Source organism: Cavia porcellus, unplaced genomic scaffold, assembly GCF_034190915.1.
Source record: "Cavia porcellus strain 051 isolate PalLab524CR breed Dunkin Hartley unplaced genomic scaffold, mCavPor4.1 scaffold_1, whole genome shotgun sequence".
Taxonomy (NCBI): Eukaryota; Metazoa; Chordata; class Mammalia; order Rodentia; family Caviidae; genus Cavia; species Cavia porcellus.
In genome coordinates, this window is record NW_026947484.1 from 197,025,145 (window position 1) to 197,043,186 (window position 18,042).

The window sequence follows — 18,042 nt, forward strand, 5'->3', positions numbered from 1 at the left end:
GGAGAGGTGGGATAGAAGGAGAGTGGGCATGGACAAAAGAGAAAAACCAGGACCCAGCCATCAACAAAACACATAGCCCCTCCATTATGATCGTGGTGGAGTGGAGTGTTGATGGAAAATACCTGTCATATGCCACAACTGCAAGGAAGAAATTGTCAATACATACAAAAAATAAGAAAAAAAATACATCTGAGAAATGCACCCCTCATACAGAATGAACCAATACTGAGCTTGCATGTTCCCACGCATCTCTGGAACAGCGACACATCAGAAAGAGACATCTGTAAAGGTCAAGTGGCTGAGGAAGAAGTACCTCGGGGTTTGGAGGCAGGAGTCCAGCCTGATGAGCAGGATGGTGTGCAGGTTTCCCAGGATATGACCAGGAACAGGGCGAATAACACAGCCAGCTGCTCTGGCTGGATGGGGACCTTCAGGAGGAGGAACGCAGAAGTGCTTCTTTGGTTCTCCCGTCTCGTGGTCCTCTACTCTCTATAGAGGATGAAAAGAGTAGGAAACATGAAAGCCTGAGATGTGGTTATGTTCAACAGGTCTGTATACGGCCACATGCTTTTTTCTCTCAAACAAATGTATCAAAATGCAAACTGCACATTTTGCTGTGCAGGAAACTTCCTACACCAGAGACCTAAGAATTTTGATTTTTCATGCTTATTAGTTGTTTTATACAGTCGAGTGCACTGGTATTTGTTGCACATATATTTCTGATTGTTATCTCTTCTTCTTGGATTTTTCCCTTTATAAGGATGCTATCACCTTCTTTATCTCTCTTAATCAGTTTTGGCTTGAAATTCACTTTGTCTGCAAATGGAATAGCTACCTCTGCTTTTTTCTGGGTCCCTGTCACATGGAGCATTGTTTCCCACCCTTTGACTTTCATTCTATGAATTTCATTTTAAATTAAGTGTGTTTCTTGTATGCAACATATTGTTGGATTTTGCCTCCTGATCCATTCTGTCTGTCGCTTTACTGCTAGTAGTATTTAGGACACTTAGGTAATGACTACTTTTCTGACCTATTTTCAAAGTGTAGCTGGTTTTTGGGTTTTGAGTTTTTGGAAGATCTTATCCCTTCAGTTTGTTGCTGCTTGTTTAGCTCAGTCTCTGGTTCTTTTGCACTGTGCCACAATATCTTATGTGACCTTAGTAAATCTCAGTCATGGACTAGCAAGAAGAATAATTGTTTAGAATAATTATGTCACTTTTTGCTATAGTGGTATCAATAATATCAAACACAGCCTAGAATGAGCTAACCTTAATTTGCCACTTTTAACCATATGAACTAGATTTGTGTCTATATAACAAAATCCAAAACAAAGCAAAAAATTATATGCACTATGCAAATCATTAATATGTCAATTTTGCCCTCAGAGGTTAAAATTTGAAATGGATTAAGGAGAAAATAGAGAAGTTAAAGAAGAGGAAGAAATTTGAAGTAAGGTTGGAGAACAAAGGGAATCACACTAACTTTGGAAAACTAGTGCAGAACACTGGAAGAAAAAAGAGGACAAGATAAAAAGAACAAAAATAAACACAACCACAAAAAGGCTGGAAACCACATTCACATGCATATAAAAACAAGATAAAACAATGAAAGAGAAAAATAATATCATTGGAAAAAAGATGTAGAGGTCACACAGAGGGTAGAATTAGTACAGAAAAATGCTAAAACTCTATTACCAATTTGCACTAAGTGCACGAATGGAGAAACCCAATAGAGAAATGGAAACTGAAAATGAACATTCCAGAAATGAATAATACAGCATATTAAGTGGGAAAAGACACTGGATGGACTTAACTATGGACTAAAAAGGGTCAATTTAGAAACAGTTCTATAAAACTATTCAAATTGAAACATACAGGAGAATAATAACAAGAAGATTGAACAAGCATAAACAGAGTTTTATTGACCTCTGATCAATACTAATAGTCTAAGGTAGATGTAGTTGTATTTCTAGGAAATAGACTTTGAAACATAAAGAATATTTGGAAAGTATGACTGATAAATTTAAAAATCTAATGGTAAAGATGAATTTATAGATTCAAGAAGTTCAAGCAAACGTCATACTATAAGTGAGATTCAAAGGTGAACACCCAACACATACAATGCACAGATATTTATTACATGAACAGGAACATTCCTAAGGATTTTTCTCAACTCCTAAACAGTTGAAATCACTGTGTTTTGTTTGCTCCACAATTTTTGTTTGGTAACTTTCTATGGTTTCTCCTTGATGAACTTTGCTTCTTTCCTGATTTTGTTTACTTGTCTATCGGTATTCTTTTGTAGCTTGCTGAGCTTCAAGATGATTATTTTGACTTATTTGCCATGTGATTAATGGGTCCCTGTTTCTTAGGTGTCACCACAGGAGCTTTACTTTGCTGGTGCTGTGTTTTGTTGATATTTTCATGCTCTTTGAAGCCCATGTTGCTGTTTTTGTTGCTGAAAATGTAGGCACTGCCTCCACTGCCTCCGATCTTTATATTCTTCAGGTAAGAAAGGCCTCTGCCAGACTTAGGTGGGTATTAAATTCTTCTATTCATATGAGAAATCCACTATTCTGCTTGCCCAAGGCAAATACATTCTCACTGTTACCTTTGACTGCTGTTTTTATCTGTAGTTGATAGCTGTTTTTAGGTGACAAATAATTTGCAACTCATGTTCTAAAACTTTTCTAACTTAAGAAATGCATTAGTGTGTAACCCCAATAAAAATACCATCAACATACCTCATAGATCTAGAGAAATCACTCCTTACATTCATCTGGAACCAGAAGAGACCTACAATAGCAAAGGCAATTCTAAGCAGCAAAGGCAAGGCAGGAGGCATCACAATCCCTGACTTGAAGTTATACTACAAAGCAACTGTAGTAAAATCAACATGATACTGGAATCGAAACAGAGCTGAAGATCAATGGAATAGATTAGAAGATACAGCCACAACTACCAACACACTCAACCACCTTATCTTTGATAAAGGGGCCAAACATGTTCACTGGAAGAATGACAGTCTCCTTAATAAGTGGTTTCTGTATGCTGCAAACTAAAACTAGACACATACCTATCACCATGTACTAAATTAAAATCTAAATGGAACAAAGTTCTGACTATTAAAACAGAAACCCTAAATCTATTGGAAGACAAATTGGGTAAAAACCTTGAAGACATAGGATTAGGTAGAGAATTCATGAACAGGAATCAAACCGCATGGGAAATACTTCCCGGAATCAATAACTGCGATCACCTCTTATTAAAAAGTTTCTGCATGTCTCCTATGTTCTGGGCTCCTGGGACTCCTCTAGTAGCGTAGCTCTCTCCTTGGGCAGCACCCCCGAATTAAAAGAAGGTTGCCAGGCTCCTCTCAGGTAGACTTAAAGCCTCCTCAAGCTACACAGCTCCCCCTTCTGGCAGCAAAGGTCCCCTGAGGGAAAGAAGGCCACCTGGTGTGGTCCAGGCAATCTCAAATCCTGCTAAGCCCCATCTAGCATGGCTGCAAGCCCAGTGGGCCCCCAACCCCCTAGAGCAAGGATCTCATTCTCTCCTGGGGATTGGATGTTGTGTAACCATCCAGCTCCTTGGATGGCAAGGCTCCCCAGGCTGATAGAAGGTCCCCCTATGGCCTAGATAGGCCTCAAACCTCCTCAGCAGGGCTGCTCCCTCCTCCAGGCAGTGGCAGTAGTGCTGGTGCTCTCCAGGCCGAAAGAAGGTTGCAGGCAAGGCCAGAGCAGGGTCCCACGGCTTGGCCCAACTCCCTCCTCCAGGAGGGCAGCTGCCATGTGCCCTTCGGGTGAGAGAGGGCAGTCAGCAAGGATATGTGTGTATTATTACGTGTGTTTGAGACTTGTGGTATGTGTGTGTGCTTGTTTGTTTTATTTGTAAGTAACGTTTAGTGAAAAGGGCTCCAGTAGCTCACTGACTGACCTATGTTCAGGGCAGTCAGGGGGTTGGGAACCTCACCCTGCAATGAAGGAGTGTGTGTGTGTGTGTGTGTTTGTGTGTTTCCATGCATGGTATTTATTGCTAGATTGGAAAGACATGTACATGTAATTTGTATGCTTTTGTATGATTTTTGTGTGATGTATCTGACCTTATGTTTTTATTATTTAGCATGTGTGTTTGATGTGAATTTATTTATTTATTTTGAAAGAAAACTTTTCATAATGTGTTAATGTTTCAGGAAAGTTATTGCAACGGGTAAACCTGTTGGCAAATGGGCATTATTATAGGCTATAAAGTAGTAAAGGAGTTTTATACAGATAAAATATTATACAAACTGATGGGAATTTACCAAGTAACTACCAGATACATAAAAGAAATTAAATCTGAAAGATTTAATCCAGTATTAGCACCTATAATACCTCTGAAAATAAAACTTTTAACTGCTTCATTTTTTCCTAATATTTTTCTTAACTCTCTCTCAAATACAGTGCTCTCAAAATCCCCAAAGAATTAAGGGCATCAGAAACCCAATACTAGGTATATGCAGATAAAAGAGCTACAAATACAGACTCAGACTTGAAAGTTTAACATAAAAGTCACTTAAACTTAACCGATCATAAGATTTTTGTGTACTGAATACTGTATATGAGGAGTTTATGAATCATTATGTTTGCCAGTAGGGTGAAAAAATCAGCAACATATAGTAATTTTCCTATCAAATTTGTCCCTCTAAGGTACAGTTGTAACAAAGCTGGAGTGCCAGTATGTGTATTACATTTGCTTATGCAGGGACACAGCAAAGACATTTATGTGTTTGATGCTTCAGCATCCACTTTGTTGTGCTTACTTATTGGTGTAATGAACAAGCAACACAGATCACCTATAATACATAAGTCTCCAAAGAAATTAATTGGAAATTGCATTAAATACTGGTTTAGTCAGCAACAGTTGCTGTAAGGAGACAAATCTCATTATGCATTATTTTCTTCAATGATCTTCAGTTTGAGAAACTGCAGAGAAGAAAGCAGTCTTAGGATTTGAATCATAGTAAAATGGATAGTTCTTCGAAATCTGGGTACTACAGTAGCAAAACCACAGACACAGGTAACCCCATCCAAAACACAGCCCTTTATTTACTTGGTGAGTCAGGATGAACACTGGCTAAGACAGGACTTGTTAAAGTCAAAAGCCATCCGGGGAAACTGGCCCAAGGAATAAGGTGCTACTGATGACAGGGAAGAAATAAAATTGCATTGGGTGATTAACTGCATATTTTACTGAATGACTCTGACTTTAAAAAGCCAAATAGTACATTGTGTTTCCTCAGATACTAACCAGAAAGTTACAGAGTCCTACATAATTTGGAGACATAAAGCGATTGCTAAGTGACTAGAGGTTACTCCAGGCATATAATTTTACAAAGTTAGTCCTTAGAGTAAGTGGTACCATGGCTCTGGCAGCAGATCCAAAGGAGGAGGTAGGAACATTCTGTGAGCAGTCAAGAGATAGAGGAGGGTCTCAGCAGGAGGTGGGGTCTTGAAATGGGTGGTTTATCTTCCACAACTGAGGCCTTTGTCTTCCTAAACGGTAATTTCATTAACTTGAAGTCCTCTCTCAATGGTGTTACCAGGAGGCCTTGGGGAGCATACAGCTTCTCATATAGCTCTTGGATATACTTGGAGCCTTTTTTCAGAACCTTATCACGGATTTTCATTTCCATGCGTAAGAAGGTATTTGCTGTTAAGCTAAATAGCCTTGAAATCTGGGACCCCCCCCCCCCCCCGTCGCCCCAGTTTCCTGCTTCTCATAAAGGTTATCTGGAGTTTTCACAGTTTCTTCAAGCTGCAGCCTATCAGTCCGGTTCTCTGGATCCAGGGGAACTTGGTCTGGAACTGGCCCTGTGCGCCAGAGGTGTGGTCTCACTGAGTAAACACCTTTCCCGGGCACCTGCACCTGCTGCACCCTCACGGTAGGGTAGGGTGGGACTGGCTGTACTGCGTGTGCGGGGAGGGAGGCGGCGGGGGTCAGATCCTCTGCCAGGACCCTCGACTTCAGCCGCCAACGTTCAAGCCTGCCTGTTGCCTGAAGCGGGCTCACTCCTGTTCTGGCCATGCTGCTGCAGCAGGCTGCCAGCCACCGACTGGGGAGGCTCCTCATCCTCCACGCGCCGCCATTCCGGTTCGGCCTGGACATAGCTGTGTGAATTTAGGTTTTTATGTTCCTGGTTGTGTTATGTTTATGATGCAGGTGTTTTTGTGTGTCTGTGTAAGTTACTTGTACTTTGTGTGTTAAATCTTGTGCACTTTTTTGTGTTTTGGTTTTATGACTCTGGATAACTGAGCCACATAACTACTGTCTTTTCTTTTTTTCTTTCTTTCTTTCTTTTTTTTTTTTTTTTGGTCTTTTTCCGTTTTATTGGTACCAGGGATTGAACTCATGACTGCCTGCTTGCAAGGCAGGCGCTTATGCCACTGAGCTAAATCCCCAGCCCCCTACTGTCTTTCTTAGGTCAGTTACAGATGGCAAAAAGTCATAAATCAGCATTTAAGTATGTGCATGTGTGCGCGCATGTGTCTGTGTTTCATTTGTGTGTTTTAAAAGCTCATAATTGGCCTTTATGTCCTCAAGTATTTCACTGAGTGTCTTCAAACAATTATTTTCCTGCATTGAGCAGGCAGGTTCACATGTGTTTTTACCACTGTGCAGCTCATATCTAATGGGTAAGAGCTTGGTTTCTGTGTTAAGCTTACATTTTTTTTTTTTTTTTTTTGGTATCAGGGATACCAACCTCATGCTTGCGAGGCAGTCACTTACCCCGCTGAGCTAAACCTTGTACATTTTGTGACCCTGGCAAGTGACTTCACCCTATGAGATTCAGCTTCCTGTTTAGTAAAGGAGGGCTAACTAATCCTACCTTTTTATCTTTGTTATTGGAGATTGAGCCCTGGACCTTCTCACTAACCTTTCTCAATCTTTTTTTAAACTTTTAATTTTGAGATGAGATATTGTTAGGTCACAAAACCATCCACTCAAACTTGTAGTGCTTCTGCCTCATCCGCTAGAGGGCTAGGAATGTAGTCCTGTGTCACCAGCCCCAGGTAGTCCTATTTTATCATAATACTTTGACCAATAAATGAGCCAGTATATGCAAATTATCCAGCACCATCCCTGGTACTTGGTGATCGGGAAAAATAGGTAGCTTTGTTGCCTTTCCCAAAATCTAGTGCTTGCATCGCAGAGGCTCCTTGCTTTGACATTGTCTAAGGAAGAACGAGTAGTTGTCAGAGAAGACTGGCTTGCCAAAGGTCTCCTTTCACACCGCAGCACTACAACCTGACCCTTTATGACACAAGGGCCCACCTGCTTTCTTGTGAGATCAGGTACCTGGTTGGTTCTCACCCTCTGGTGTTTTCTGGTTTCTTGGTGAGGATGGATGACTGGTCAGTGGGTAGCCAAGTTCTTATCAGCATCCAACCACTGTCCTGCTTGGTGGCCATGAACTGAGATAGCCCGTGTTCCTGGGAAAGTCTCAAAGATAACTTATTGTTGTGTTCCTTTACATGATATTCCTTCTTTTGGATATGGGTTTAGAAATATTGAATCTAAAATCCATTATCAATTAGCTGAGTGACCTTGGGTTGGTCATTTGTGGCCAAAGTGTTTTCATATCTATGAAATGAAGAACATCATATTTACTTTATGCACCTGAAAGTTTTAGACTATATATTTATTTTTTTGGAAAGAAGTTTAAGTACAGTATGTGAAAGTCTTGGAAGTTGCATGATGTGAGTAGCAAGGAGTTAAGGACTTTTGGACAGAGGTGATAGACATTATATATTGTCTTTGGATATTCTGATGTTAAGCAGTGTGATTCCTATTAGGAGTGGTTTGAAGTTTACATTGTCTACAAATAGGATAGCCACCCGTGCTTTTTTTTCTAGGTTCCTGTTGCATAGAGTATTATTTTCCATTTTTTGACTTTAAATCTATAAATTCCTTTTTTCAGAGCATGCATTATATCAGATACATATATCCTTTCCACTTATTATTCTAAATTGCACATTTAAATACGCCATGATTTTATGATTTATTTTTTCTTTGTTAAATGGATGTAATACCCAGTTTATCAGGCTTATGGTGATATTTTGCCAGAAAGTACACATTTGGCATTGTTATTAATCTTGTTTGGAAACTGGGCTTTAGTTTGTTATTAATTTAGTTTGGAAAACTGTTATTAATTTAGTTTGAAAATCTGGCTTGGACACTTTTGATGACAGGTAATTTTAAATGTGTCAGAACAGGCAGGATCTAGCCAATGGCACTGTATGCTGAACAAAGCTTTAATGACTAAGCCTTAGTAGTTCTGTTTCAATTTAGGAAGCTTAGTATTAATTTTAAAGGACTGGTAACCATTACTTCATTTTCTATTTTTGTGTATTTGATATTTTAGGCACCACAATGAGCAAGGCTATACCATATTTTCTCCTGGGTCCAATTAAGAGAAGCTAAGCTATGCTACAGAAAATAAAGTAAATAAATAATATTCAGCAGTTTAAAGAAATAAATGAAACCCATTTCCTGGTGCCCAATTCTTATTTCAGAGTAAAGTGCTGAGACTTGAATTTGGCTTGATGAACGTACATAACCTACTTCTATGTGTTGCTTGTTCTCAGTTATGTATTTAAGTACTCAGAACATGGATAGTGACTGGGACAAAGCTACTGCTCAATAAATACATGTTAACTAAAGAATTAGTGATCTTTTGTTTCTTTGAAAAGACATTTGCTTAATGTGAAGGTTTGATGAGTCACTGAAACTAGAATGGGAAGATTCATGATTTGTGCACCAAATTGAGAAATAAACAGAAGAAAAGCTAAGAATTTTCACACTAGAAATGAAATTACTACAATGTTATGACTGTGTTCACTGTCATCTTTCCCTTTCTCCAGTTCCCAAAAGACAGCAGAGCAGCATGAGAAGGGAGAACCTGAGCAGCGTGTCCGAGTTCCTCCTCCTGGGGCTCCCCATCCGGCCAGAGCAGCAGGCTGTGTTCTGTGCCCTGTTCCTGGTCATGTACCTGACCACCGTCCTGGGGAACCTGCTCATCATCCTGCTCATCAGGCTGGACTCCCGCCTCCACAGCCCCATGTACTTCTTCCTCAGCCACTTGGCCTTCTCTGACATTTCCCTTTCCTCTATCACAGTTCCAAAACTTCTGGTGAATATTCAGGTTCAGCAGCAATCCATCTCCTGTGAGGGGTGCATTTCTCAGATGCATTTTTTTGTTCTGTTTGGCTGTCTTGACAATTTTCTTCTTGCAGTGATGGCCTATGACAGGTATGTGGCTATCTGTCACCCACTGCACTATGTTGCTATCATGAGAGAGGAGCTGTGTGTCTTGTTAGTAGCTGGGTCCTGGTTTTTCTCTTTTGCCCATGCCCTGTTGCACACTTTTCTTTTGGCCAGACTGTCCTTCTGTGCTGAAAATATTATTGCCAACTTCTTCTGTGACCTCACTGCTCTCTTGAAGGTGAGTTGCTCAGATGTCTCCCTCAATGAGCTGGTCATCTTCACCGAGGGAGGAATGCTTTTCATCTTGCCCTTGAGTAGCATTCTGGGCTCTTACATCCGTATAGGAATCACTGTCCTAACGTTTCCTTCTACTAAGAGAGTCTATAAAACCTTTTCTACCTGTGGTTCCCATCTCTTTGTGGTGTCTTTATACTATGGGACACTTGCAGGAGTCTACTTTTTCTCTTCATCGCGAAATTCCAGTGACAAGGACATAATTGCTTCTGTCATTTACACAGTAGTTACACCCATGCTAAATCCTTTCATTTACAGCCTGAGGAACAAAAATATAAAACAAGCCCTAGAAATGTTTGTCTACAAGGTCAATTTCCATAAGTGACATTTATTTCACTTATTTCACTCATGAGCTCTGTGAAGTCCGTGTCCTAAAATTATCATGTAGTTGACAACTCCATCTAGGTTTACAGTGATTGTACTCTGTTTTTATGTTCAGCACTCTTACTAGGCAGATCGAGTTTGTTAAGTGGCTTCTTATATCTTTTCTGTTCTTAATCAATGTTTGCTTATTTATCATATACAGTAAGATGTATAAAATTGTAAACAAAACATGGTGAACCATTATAGTTGTGGATTTGTCCTTTTCTCCTTTTAGGTATGTCATGTTTTAATTATGTATCTTTTAAACTTTGTAATGGGAGACAATCAGTTTAGCACTATGATTTATTTTTGGTGGGTGACTTTTTGATGTAGGAGTGTGCTGAAGTGGGCTAAGTTCACTGAGATTATTCCTTCCCAGGTGCACAGTTATGACAATTGTGTTGGTGGCTAGAAATCAGCCGTCCTGAGAATACTGACACCATGGAGCTGTTAAATCTTACAGACATTCATTATTTATTTGGCAGGACACCATTACATTTAGAAATAGATATTTCACTTAGTTTTTATTAGTGGCTTCTACTTTAGTATCTCATCTACTTTTGATATTAGCATAGATACACAGTTATTCTAGGATTAGTGAGTACATATGATTTCTTTTCTGTCATTTTACTTGAATTTTTCTATGTTCTTATATATGTGAAATAAATGTTCATTGTAAACAATATAAAGTTCATATGTACATTGTTACTTTCCTGGGAAACTTGCTATACTGTATTTATATTTAACGTAATCATGATTCATTTAAGCTTGTATTTTCCTTCTCACTATCTTTCATTAGGACTTGTTTGTGGTGCATAATGATTACATTCTTGTGTGGATTTTTTACATGTACAGAATACATCTGAATTCTTGTTTCATCTACTCCCCCAATAAAGAAAAAATAAGTTTATATTTTCCATATTTTTGTTTTCTAGTTAGGACAGTTGTTTTACATTTTTCTCTGTATTTTATTAACTAAATATGTCCTTTGTACTCTACTTCACCCCTACTAACTTACTTAATCATACGTTATTATTACTATTTTTCTTTGTGGGTGCTTTTTTCTACTGATTGCTTTTTGCTTCTGTTAAAAATTTTTTTAAATTGCAGCATATCATTTGTAACAAAAAAACCCCGGCCATTTTAACCATCTGTTTGACAACTCAGTGTCATCTAGTAGTAAATTCATAATATGCAATAATAAGCATCACAAAACCCTAAGAGGAAACACATACCTACTAAGCAATCATCTTATCCCTCCTTCCCTAGTCCCTAGCAAACATTAAACTGCTACTGTCTCTGGATTTGCCTGTTGTGGATACTCACATAAATATAACTCTAAAGTATGTGACCTTTTGTGTCTGGGTTCTTTGATTTCACATAATGTTTTCCAGGTTTATTCATTATGTAGCCTGCATGAGTACTTTATTCCCATTTATGGGCAAGGCAGTGAGTATTTCTCAAGCTGAAATAACACACTCAAGGAGGCCCCGCTTCAAACTGAGACATAGATTGTAACGTAGAGGATAGGAATGTGGCTCAATAGATGACAGAAATCATTATTGTGCAGTTTGGATGAAATTTAAGAGAAGGGATCCTATGAAGTTTCGTGGGAATTTGCCCTCTAAATTGTCAATGAAGGTTTTTTCACCGTAAGCTGCCTTACCTGCGGGGAGAAGTTGTTGAATGCTTGTGTGGAAACATAAACTAGATGTTGGAGATGGATTAATGGAAAACTGAATAACAGTAAAAGTCTTCACAAACAAGTGGATGTTTTCCATGAAAGTGTGCAAAGTGACATACATAAAGGAATAAAAGAGTAAAATATATAGAAAAAAGCATAGGTAAATGTTGGAAAACGTAAAACGTAAAAATACATTTTTTGAGATCCAGAAGAAGATATAGAGAAAAATCAGAAATAAATAGCTACTTCTTAACAATTCTGTAATTAGTGAAAGACATCAAGTGATAAGTTGAAGAAATGGGAAATGCAAAGCCATAGGCAAAAATAAACTACAAAATATGCCATAATTACTGAATCCTAAAGATGAATGAAAAATCTTATATATACTAAAAACATGCTCTACCCAATTAAGCTATATTAAGGGCCAGATTAAAAATTGGTAAAGGATCTGAGTAGAGATTTCCTAAAAGAAGACATACAGATGTCCAATAGGTATTAAAAATTTTTGACATCCTTCATCATTAGGGAAGTGCAAATTAAAATCACAGTATGAAACCACCTCGGAGAATAAATAAGAAAGTGTGATTCCATAATGTATAAATAAGTCAATGAAAAAATAAATTCATAAATATAACAAGTTCTTATAGGAAACTACATTTAATAAACATAGAAGATATAATAGTTGCATTTGCTACTTTTTAAAACACAGAAATTATCAATGGGCATTTTAATAACAAGACATTTATTAATATATACTCAGAATATCTGACCAAATGAACTTTATTAACCATAAATATAAAAATAGTAACTTTATAGTTCAGAATCTGAGATACAACATCTTAAACAGTTAATCAAGGATAAAAATGGTAGTAATAGGAAAAAAATGAATATTCATTTGTTTTTTGATAAAATGCGTTCTGGTATATCTACTGAAAATCTATAGCCTGAAATACACTTGCAATACCTGCATACATATGCATGTACATATACATAAAGAAAAAATGGTAGAACACTAACCTTTAGGCAATCTGGATGAAAATCAACTGTCCTTCAATTCCATGTAGAGCAGCATACAGAGAGATATTATCTGTCTTGGGGAGAGGGAAAGAAATCAGTGTTAGACTTGCCTCAGTCCCTAATATCTGCCCCATCACAGTGAAATCCAGCCCCAGGAAGGCCTGCTACTGTCTGTCTCCTGGCGTGCACCTGATGACAACCTGAGCATTCAGATTTGTCCCAGACCCAGGCAAGAACGTGAAGCCCTGTGGAGCGTTCTGCCACTTGCATCACCACTGGCCATTAAATTGGAGAAAATAAATGATTTCTGATGTCCCATGTTATTGTGAAGGAGGCCTTTGTGTTTTATTGCTACAACAAACTAAGGAATTGAGACAATGCTGTCTGTATCCGTCTAGAATATTCTCTACTTGGGAAATAACTTCGGTGTTTCTAAGACCACTAATAAAATATTAGTTGTATTCCTTTCAGGGTTTGAATTCCCAACAAGTAGACTTCCATTCTGGATAGACAGATCAAATTGTTCATCTTTATGTCAACACCACCCTCTCCCATCCATGGGCATAATATGTTTCTTTATATGAACAAAGATATTTCAACATTATTCTCAACAACATTTCATATTTTCAACATACCTGTTTTATGCAGCTTCTGCTAATTATTTAGCGAATGTTTTCTATGTTGGTGGTGTTTTAAATACTGTAAATTAAAATATTTCATTCTGCTTGTTGTTTATATAAAAATCAGATAATTTTTATTGATTGACCTTTACTTTCATTTTGATCTAGAATGACCCCCAAGCCTGTGGCACTATTGGGAGATGGTGGTATCTTTAAGAGGTGGGACCTGGTGGGTAGAAGTTAGGTCACAGAAGTGTGTCCTTGGAGGTGTCTTCAGCATCTGGCCACTTTCCTGTCTGCGTTTCTGAGCTGCTATTCAGTGAACAGGCCTCCCTGGCACGATGTACTATGATGCCACAGGCTCAAAGCAACATGGCCGAGTGACCAAGAACTGACACCTCTGAAATCTTGAACCACAGTAAACCTTTTGTCTTACTAAATTATCCCAGGAATTTTGTTTCAGTGGTGGAAAGCTGACTAACAATGTCATATCCTGCAACCCTATCATTATGATTTATTTCCCCCAAAAAGCCTCTTGTGTTCACAGGTGGGGCTTTTGAAAGATGATTGGATTATAGGGTTTATGGCTGACTTGTTATTAGGAGAGCGCTGCACTGGAAGAGGTGGATCGCTGTGGACCTGGCCTAGAAGGGTTTATCTTTTCCCCAGCACCCCTCTTTCCTCTCTGCTTCATGGTTTGAACTTGCCTTGTTAGGGGTATTATTGAAATAATCATCTTTTTTGTGGTTGTCAGTCCACTTAGAGTTATGTTCTTTGAGATCCTTATTTATCTTGTCTATCAATTTTGTGGTGTAAGCATATGTGAGTATAGTTTACTGCCAAATAATAAGCTGTCACATGGTAAAAGATAGGAATCAAATGCAGGAAGATGGGATAAAATGTAAGGAAGAAGATATAGATAAAAGTCTTCTAGCCATAGAAGGTGTAGAACCTGGGGATGTGTGTCAATTCTTATTTCAAGGAGTTATTATTTCTCATACTGTTTAATGAAAAGAAAAATCATGTAGAGTCACAGATGTTTTTTATCTCCATGAATTTAGGGCAACAGAAAGGAATCAATGGTGTTCTTTTGGTATAAGAATAAAATTTGTCAATCCTTGACTTTCAGGAAAACAGGCAGGCCAATGGGAACATTATAATTAGGGCAACAGTTGGTCAACCATAATCCACAGGCCCTACACACCATGCCTGAAGTCTAAATATCTTACAGGAATTCTACACTCAAGCAGAAATTTCAGGTACAGGTTAATTTTTGACATAAACCAATTAAAATGTTTATAAAAACTAACACATGTTAACCTTGAATAATGACCACATGATATTTGTTTTCTATCAGGCATTGAAGAAATGGAGTTGGAAATGTAAGGAATGGATCTGGGAATCAACTTTGCAAGAGGCTGAGTAGAAAAAACATCACATGGTTATTTTATGGTATTGTGAGAATCTTGCAAGAATAGAAGGCTGACATTGTAGCTTTGGGGCAAGAAAATATGATTTATGAAAACCATATTGCATTCCTCTGTTCCAATGGTGATGATGAGACACAAGATCTCTCACTTTTTTATTCAGAGAGTGAAGGTGCTAAGGTGTTTTGGTGTCTTTGAAATAGTACGGCGTTCAGAAACAAGAGACTGGTTATTACACTACATCTTCACTTGGTTTATTATGGACTCTGGATTACATATTCCCCTTGGTAAACTGATAATCTAAGTTTTTTAGATTACTAAATTTCTAATGGCTGCCTTGTGGTTATGATTGTTATTCCTCCAAAGGTGAATTCTCTAATGGCTGCTTCAAGAAAGTAGTCCTTTCCCTCAAGAGAGTGGCAGGCAATGAAACAATTACATTCTTTTTGTCTCTAATTTGGATGTGGAAATGGAGGATTGTCCCCTGAGTCCTGTCTATGGTTTGTAAAATTAGAACTTACATCAGTTTCTCAGTGGCTGTGAACAAATGCGCATTGATATATCTACCTTGCTTGATTCTTCACTGATAACATGGCCACATGTTGCAAAGTACCCTTAAACCCTATAGAATTTGCCTATTTGACTGCCTTCTATGCCTTTTAGAGAGAAATGGAAACATCCTCCTATGCTTCATAGCTAAAGGTATCTGCGCTGATCATCTAAGGGACTAAGTCAGAGCAGGAGTAGAATTTATATTCAATATGACTGCATACATGGCTTGGTGTGTGTATATATCCAGTGTGAGCTATTGATCCCTGGATTCTATCTTTTCTCAAACCAGGGTATAATAGACCACTGCATGTAAGGTAATTTATCTTGAATTGAGATTGTATCCAAATTTTGAAAAAATAGGACAAAACCCAACCTCTAGGTTAACATCTTTATCTCTGACTCTATAACTCTCTATAATCTCTGATTCTATAACTATTCTTGAGAGGATAGTGAAAAAATAATTTTCTTGGTTACCTTTATTCTCATCAGTCTTACTGATTTTCTTCCAAATTTTATACCAAATCTCTATAATTTTCTTCATGTCTCCTGCCACAATCCAGGTGCAAGCAGATATTATTTTGGACCTAAATTGCTGCAAAAACCTCATATTGTTCCTGCAGACACTCTCATCTTGCTGTAAACTATTTAACCAGTAGACAGCAAGATGTTTAAAACTTTTGATCATTTCTAATGTTAAACCTTTTCTTTGATAAATTATTGCTTTGGGAGAAGAATAAAAACTTTCTCAATATGTCAGGAAAAGTCTGATGTATTCTGGCTTTTAATAATTCTCCAACCCCATTATCTTTCCTGGAATGACCCCAATCTTAAATTTGCTTTGTTCCTTAATTGCCTGAAGTGTCTCTTCTATAAACATTTAATTAGAATGTCCATTTTTATAATCTTAATAGGAAAGAGTCTTTTACTCAGGATTCCCTTTTTAAATTTTTGCTTTTGTTTTGGAGAACCTCTCTCTCTCTCTCTCTCTCTCTCTCTCTCTCTCTCTCTCTCTCTTTTGGTAGCACTAGGGATTGAAACAATGGCCTTTGCACTGAGTTATAACCCTTGGCTCTTTTTTTCTTTGAGACAAGTTCTTAAAACTTTTACTTTGAGACAAGGTTTCCTTAAGTCACTAAACCGCCCAGGTGAGGTCTCGAACTTGTGATCTTCCTACTTCAGCCTTGCAGAGTGCTGGGATTACAGGCAGGTACCATGTGTCCAATTCTGGGACTCCTTTTAAAGAACACACCAAAAACTGCTTCCTTATCGCATTAGTCTCTTGTTATGTCATAGTATATTACAATAGTGATCACATAGATTTAAATTTTCTAAACAGCATCATGAACTCTTGGCCTCCTCAAGTTTGCCCCATAGTCTAATCTGATAATTATACAGATGTTTCATGGTTTTACTAAAAGATTTTTTATGGGGTTCCTACAGTGAGAATCACCATCTTGTTGATTATTCTTTGTTCATACCATCACTAGCCCATTAGAATAGCAAAAAGCTTGTGATACTCAGAAATATAATCACACATAGACTAGTTAAAACCAGATTGTGCTATGGGATAGTCACAATTACTCCTTATGCATATTTCCACCTCTGTTTTAATCTACAGAAAATGAGATGAAGAACATGAGGTGGGATAATCAAAGCACTGCATCTGAATTCGTTCTCCTGGGGCTCCCCATCCAGCTGGAAGAACAAGGCATGTACTACACCCTGTTCCTGGTCATGTACCTGACCACAGTGCTGGGGAACCTGCTCATCATCCTGCTCATCAGGCTGGACTCCCACCTCCACACTCCCATGTACTTCTTCCTCAGCCACTTGGCCTTTTCTGATGTCTCTTTATCATCTGTCACTGTCCCAAAGATGCTCATGAATATGCAGACACAGAGTCAATCCATCTCATATACTCAGTGCATTTTTCAGGAATTTTTTTTCTTAGTATTTGGTTGTCTTGACAGCTTCCTTCTCACCTCGATGGCATATGACAGGTATGTGGCCATCTGTCACCCCCTGCACTACATCACCATCATGAGCCAGAGACTCTGCTTCCTGCTAGTTATTGTGTCCTGGGTCTTATCCATTGCCATCGCCCTCGTGCACACTCTTCTCCTGCTCCGACTGTCTTTCTCTAGAGACAATACCCTGCACCACTTCTTCTGTGATCTCTCTGCCTTACTTAAATTGTCCAGCTCAGACACCACCATGAATGAGATGGTTATTCTCACTGTAGGAACTGTGGCCATTACCTTGCCATTCATATGCATTTTGGTGTCTTATGGTCACATTGGGGCCACCATCCTGAGAGCTCCCTCGACCAAGGGAATCTGCAAAGCCTTGTCCACTTGTGGCTCTCACCTCTGTGTAGTTTCTCTCTACTATGGAGCAATTATTGGGCTCTACTTTTTCCCCTCATCCAATAACAGTAATGAGAAAGATGTCATTGTGGCTGCATTGTACAGTCTGGTCACACCCATGCTAAATCCTTTTATCTACAGTCTGAGGAATAGAGATATGAAAGGAGCTCTGAGAAATCTACTTGGTAGGGGAAATTTTTCAGGGTAATGGGAACCACTCTTCGTATTAACTAGATGTAGTGGTTGATAGATTGTGTCAACTTGAGACATTTAGAAGTTTGACTAGGCAACTCAGCAGGGGGCCAGGCTCCTCACTTTGTAAACATCTTCTCATTGTGCAGGAGGAGGGCATAGAAATGGGGTGAGTGCTGCACACACCAGCCCCAGAGGGTGGTAGCCTGCTTATAACGCGAGGGAGGAAAAGAGGCTTGCTCTTCTCCTCTTTTGCTGTCTTCTGCCCCTCGAGTGACTGTC

The 18,042-nt window shown here is 38.6% G+C and overlaps 2 protein-coding genes and 1 pseudogene across 2 annotated transcripts; 2 read left to right on the forward strand and 1 right to left on the reverse strand.

Annotated features, from left to right (window-relative positions):
* Nucleotides 1-5,451: 5,451 nt before the first annotated feature.
* On the reverse strand, nucleotides 5,452-6,146 carry LOC134477581 (golgin subfamily A member 7-like; annotated as a pseudogene).
* A 2,779-nt stretch (nucleotides 6,147-8,925) lies between these two features.
* On the forward strand, nucleotides 8,926-10,988 carry LOC100713470 (olfactory receptor 1J4-like). The gene has a single exon (XM_003470660.3). The coding sequence runs from the start codon at nucleotides 8,926-8,928 to the stop codon at nucleotides 9,862-9,864; it is 939 nt and encodes a 312-aa protein (XP_003470708.2). The 3' UTR covers nucleotides 9,865-10,988.
* Nucleotides 10,989-16,828: 5,840 nt separating this feature from the next.
* Nucleotides 16,829-17,776, forward strand: LOC101787195 (olfactory receptor 1J21-like). The gene has a single exon (XM_005004131.2). The coding sequence runs from the start codon at nucleotides 16,829-16,831 to the stop codon at nucleotides 17,774-17,776; it is 948 nt and encodes a 315-aa protein (XP_005004188.2).
* The last annotated feature ends 266 nt before the right edge of the window (nucleotides 17,777-18,042 follow it).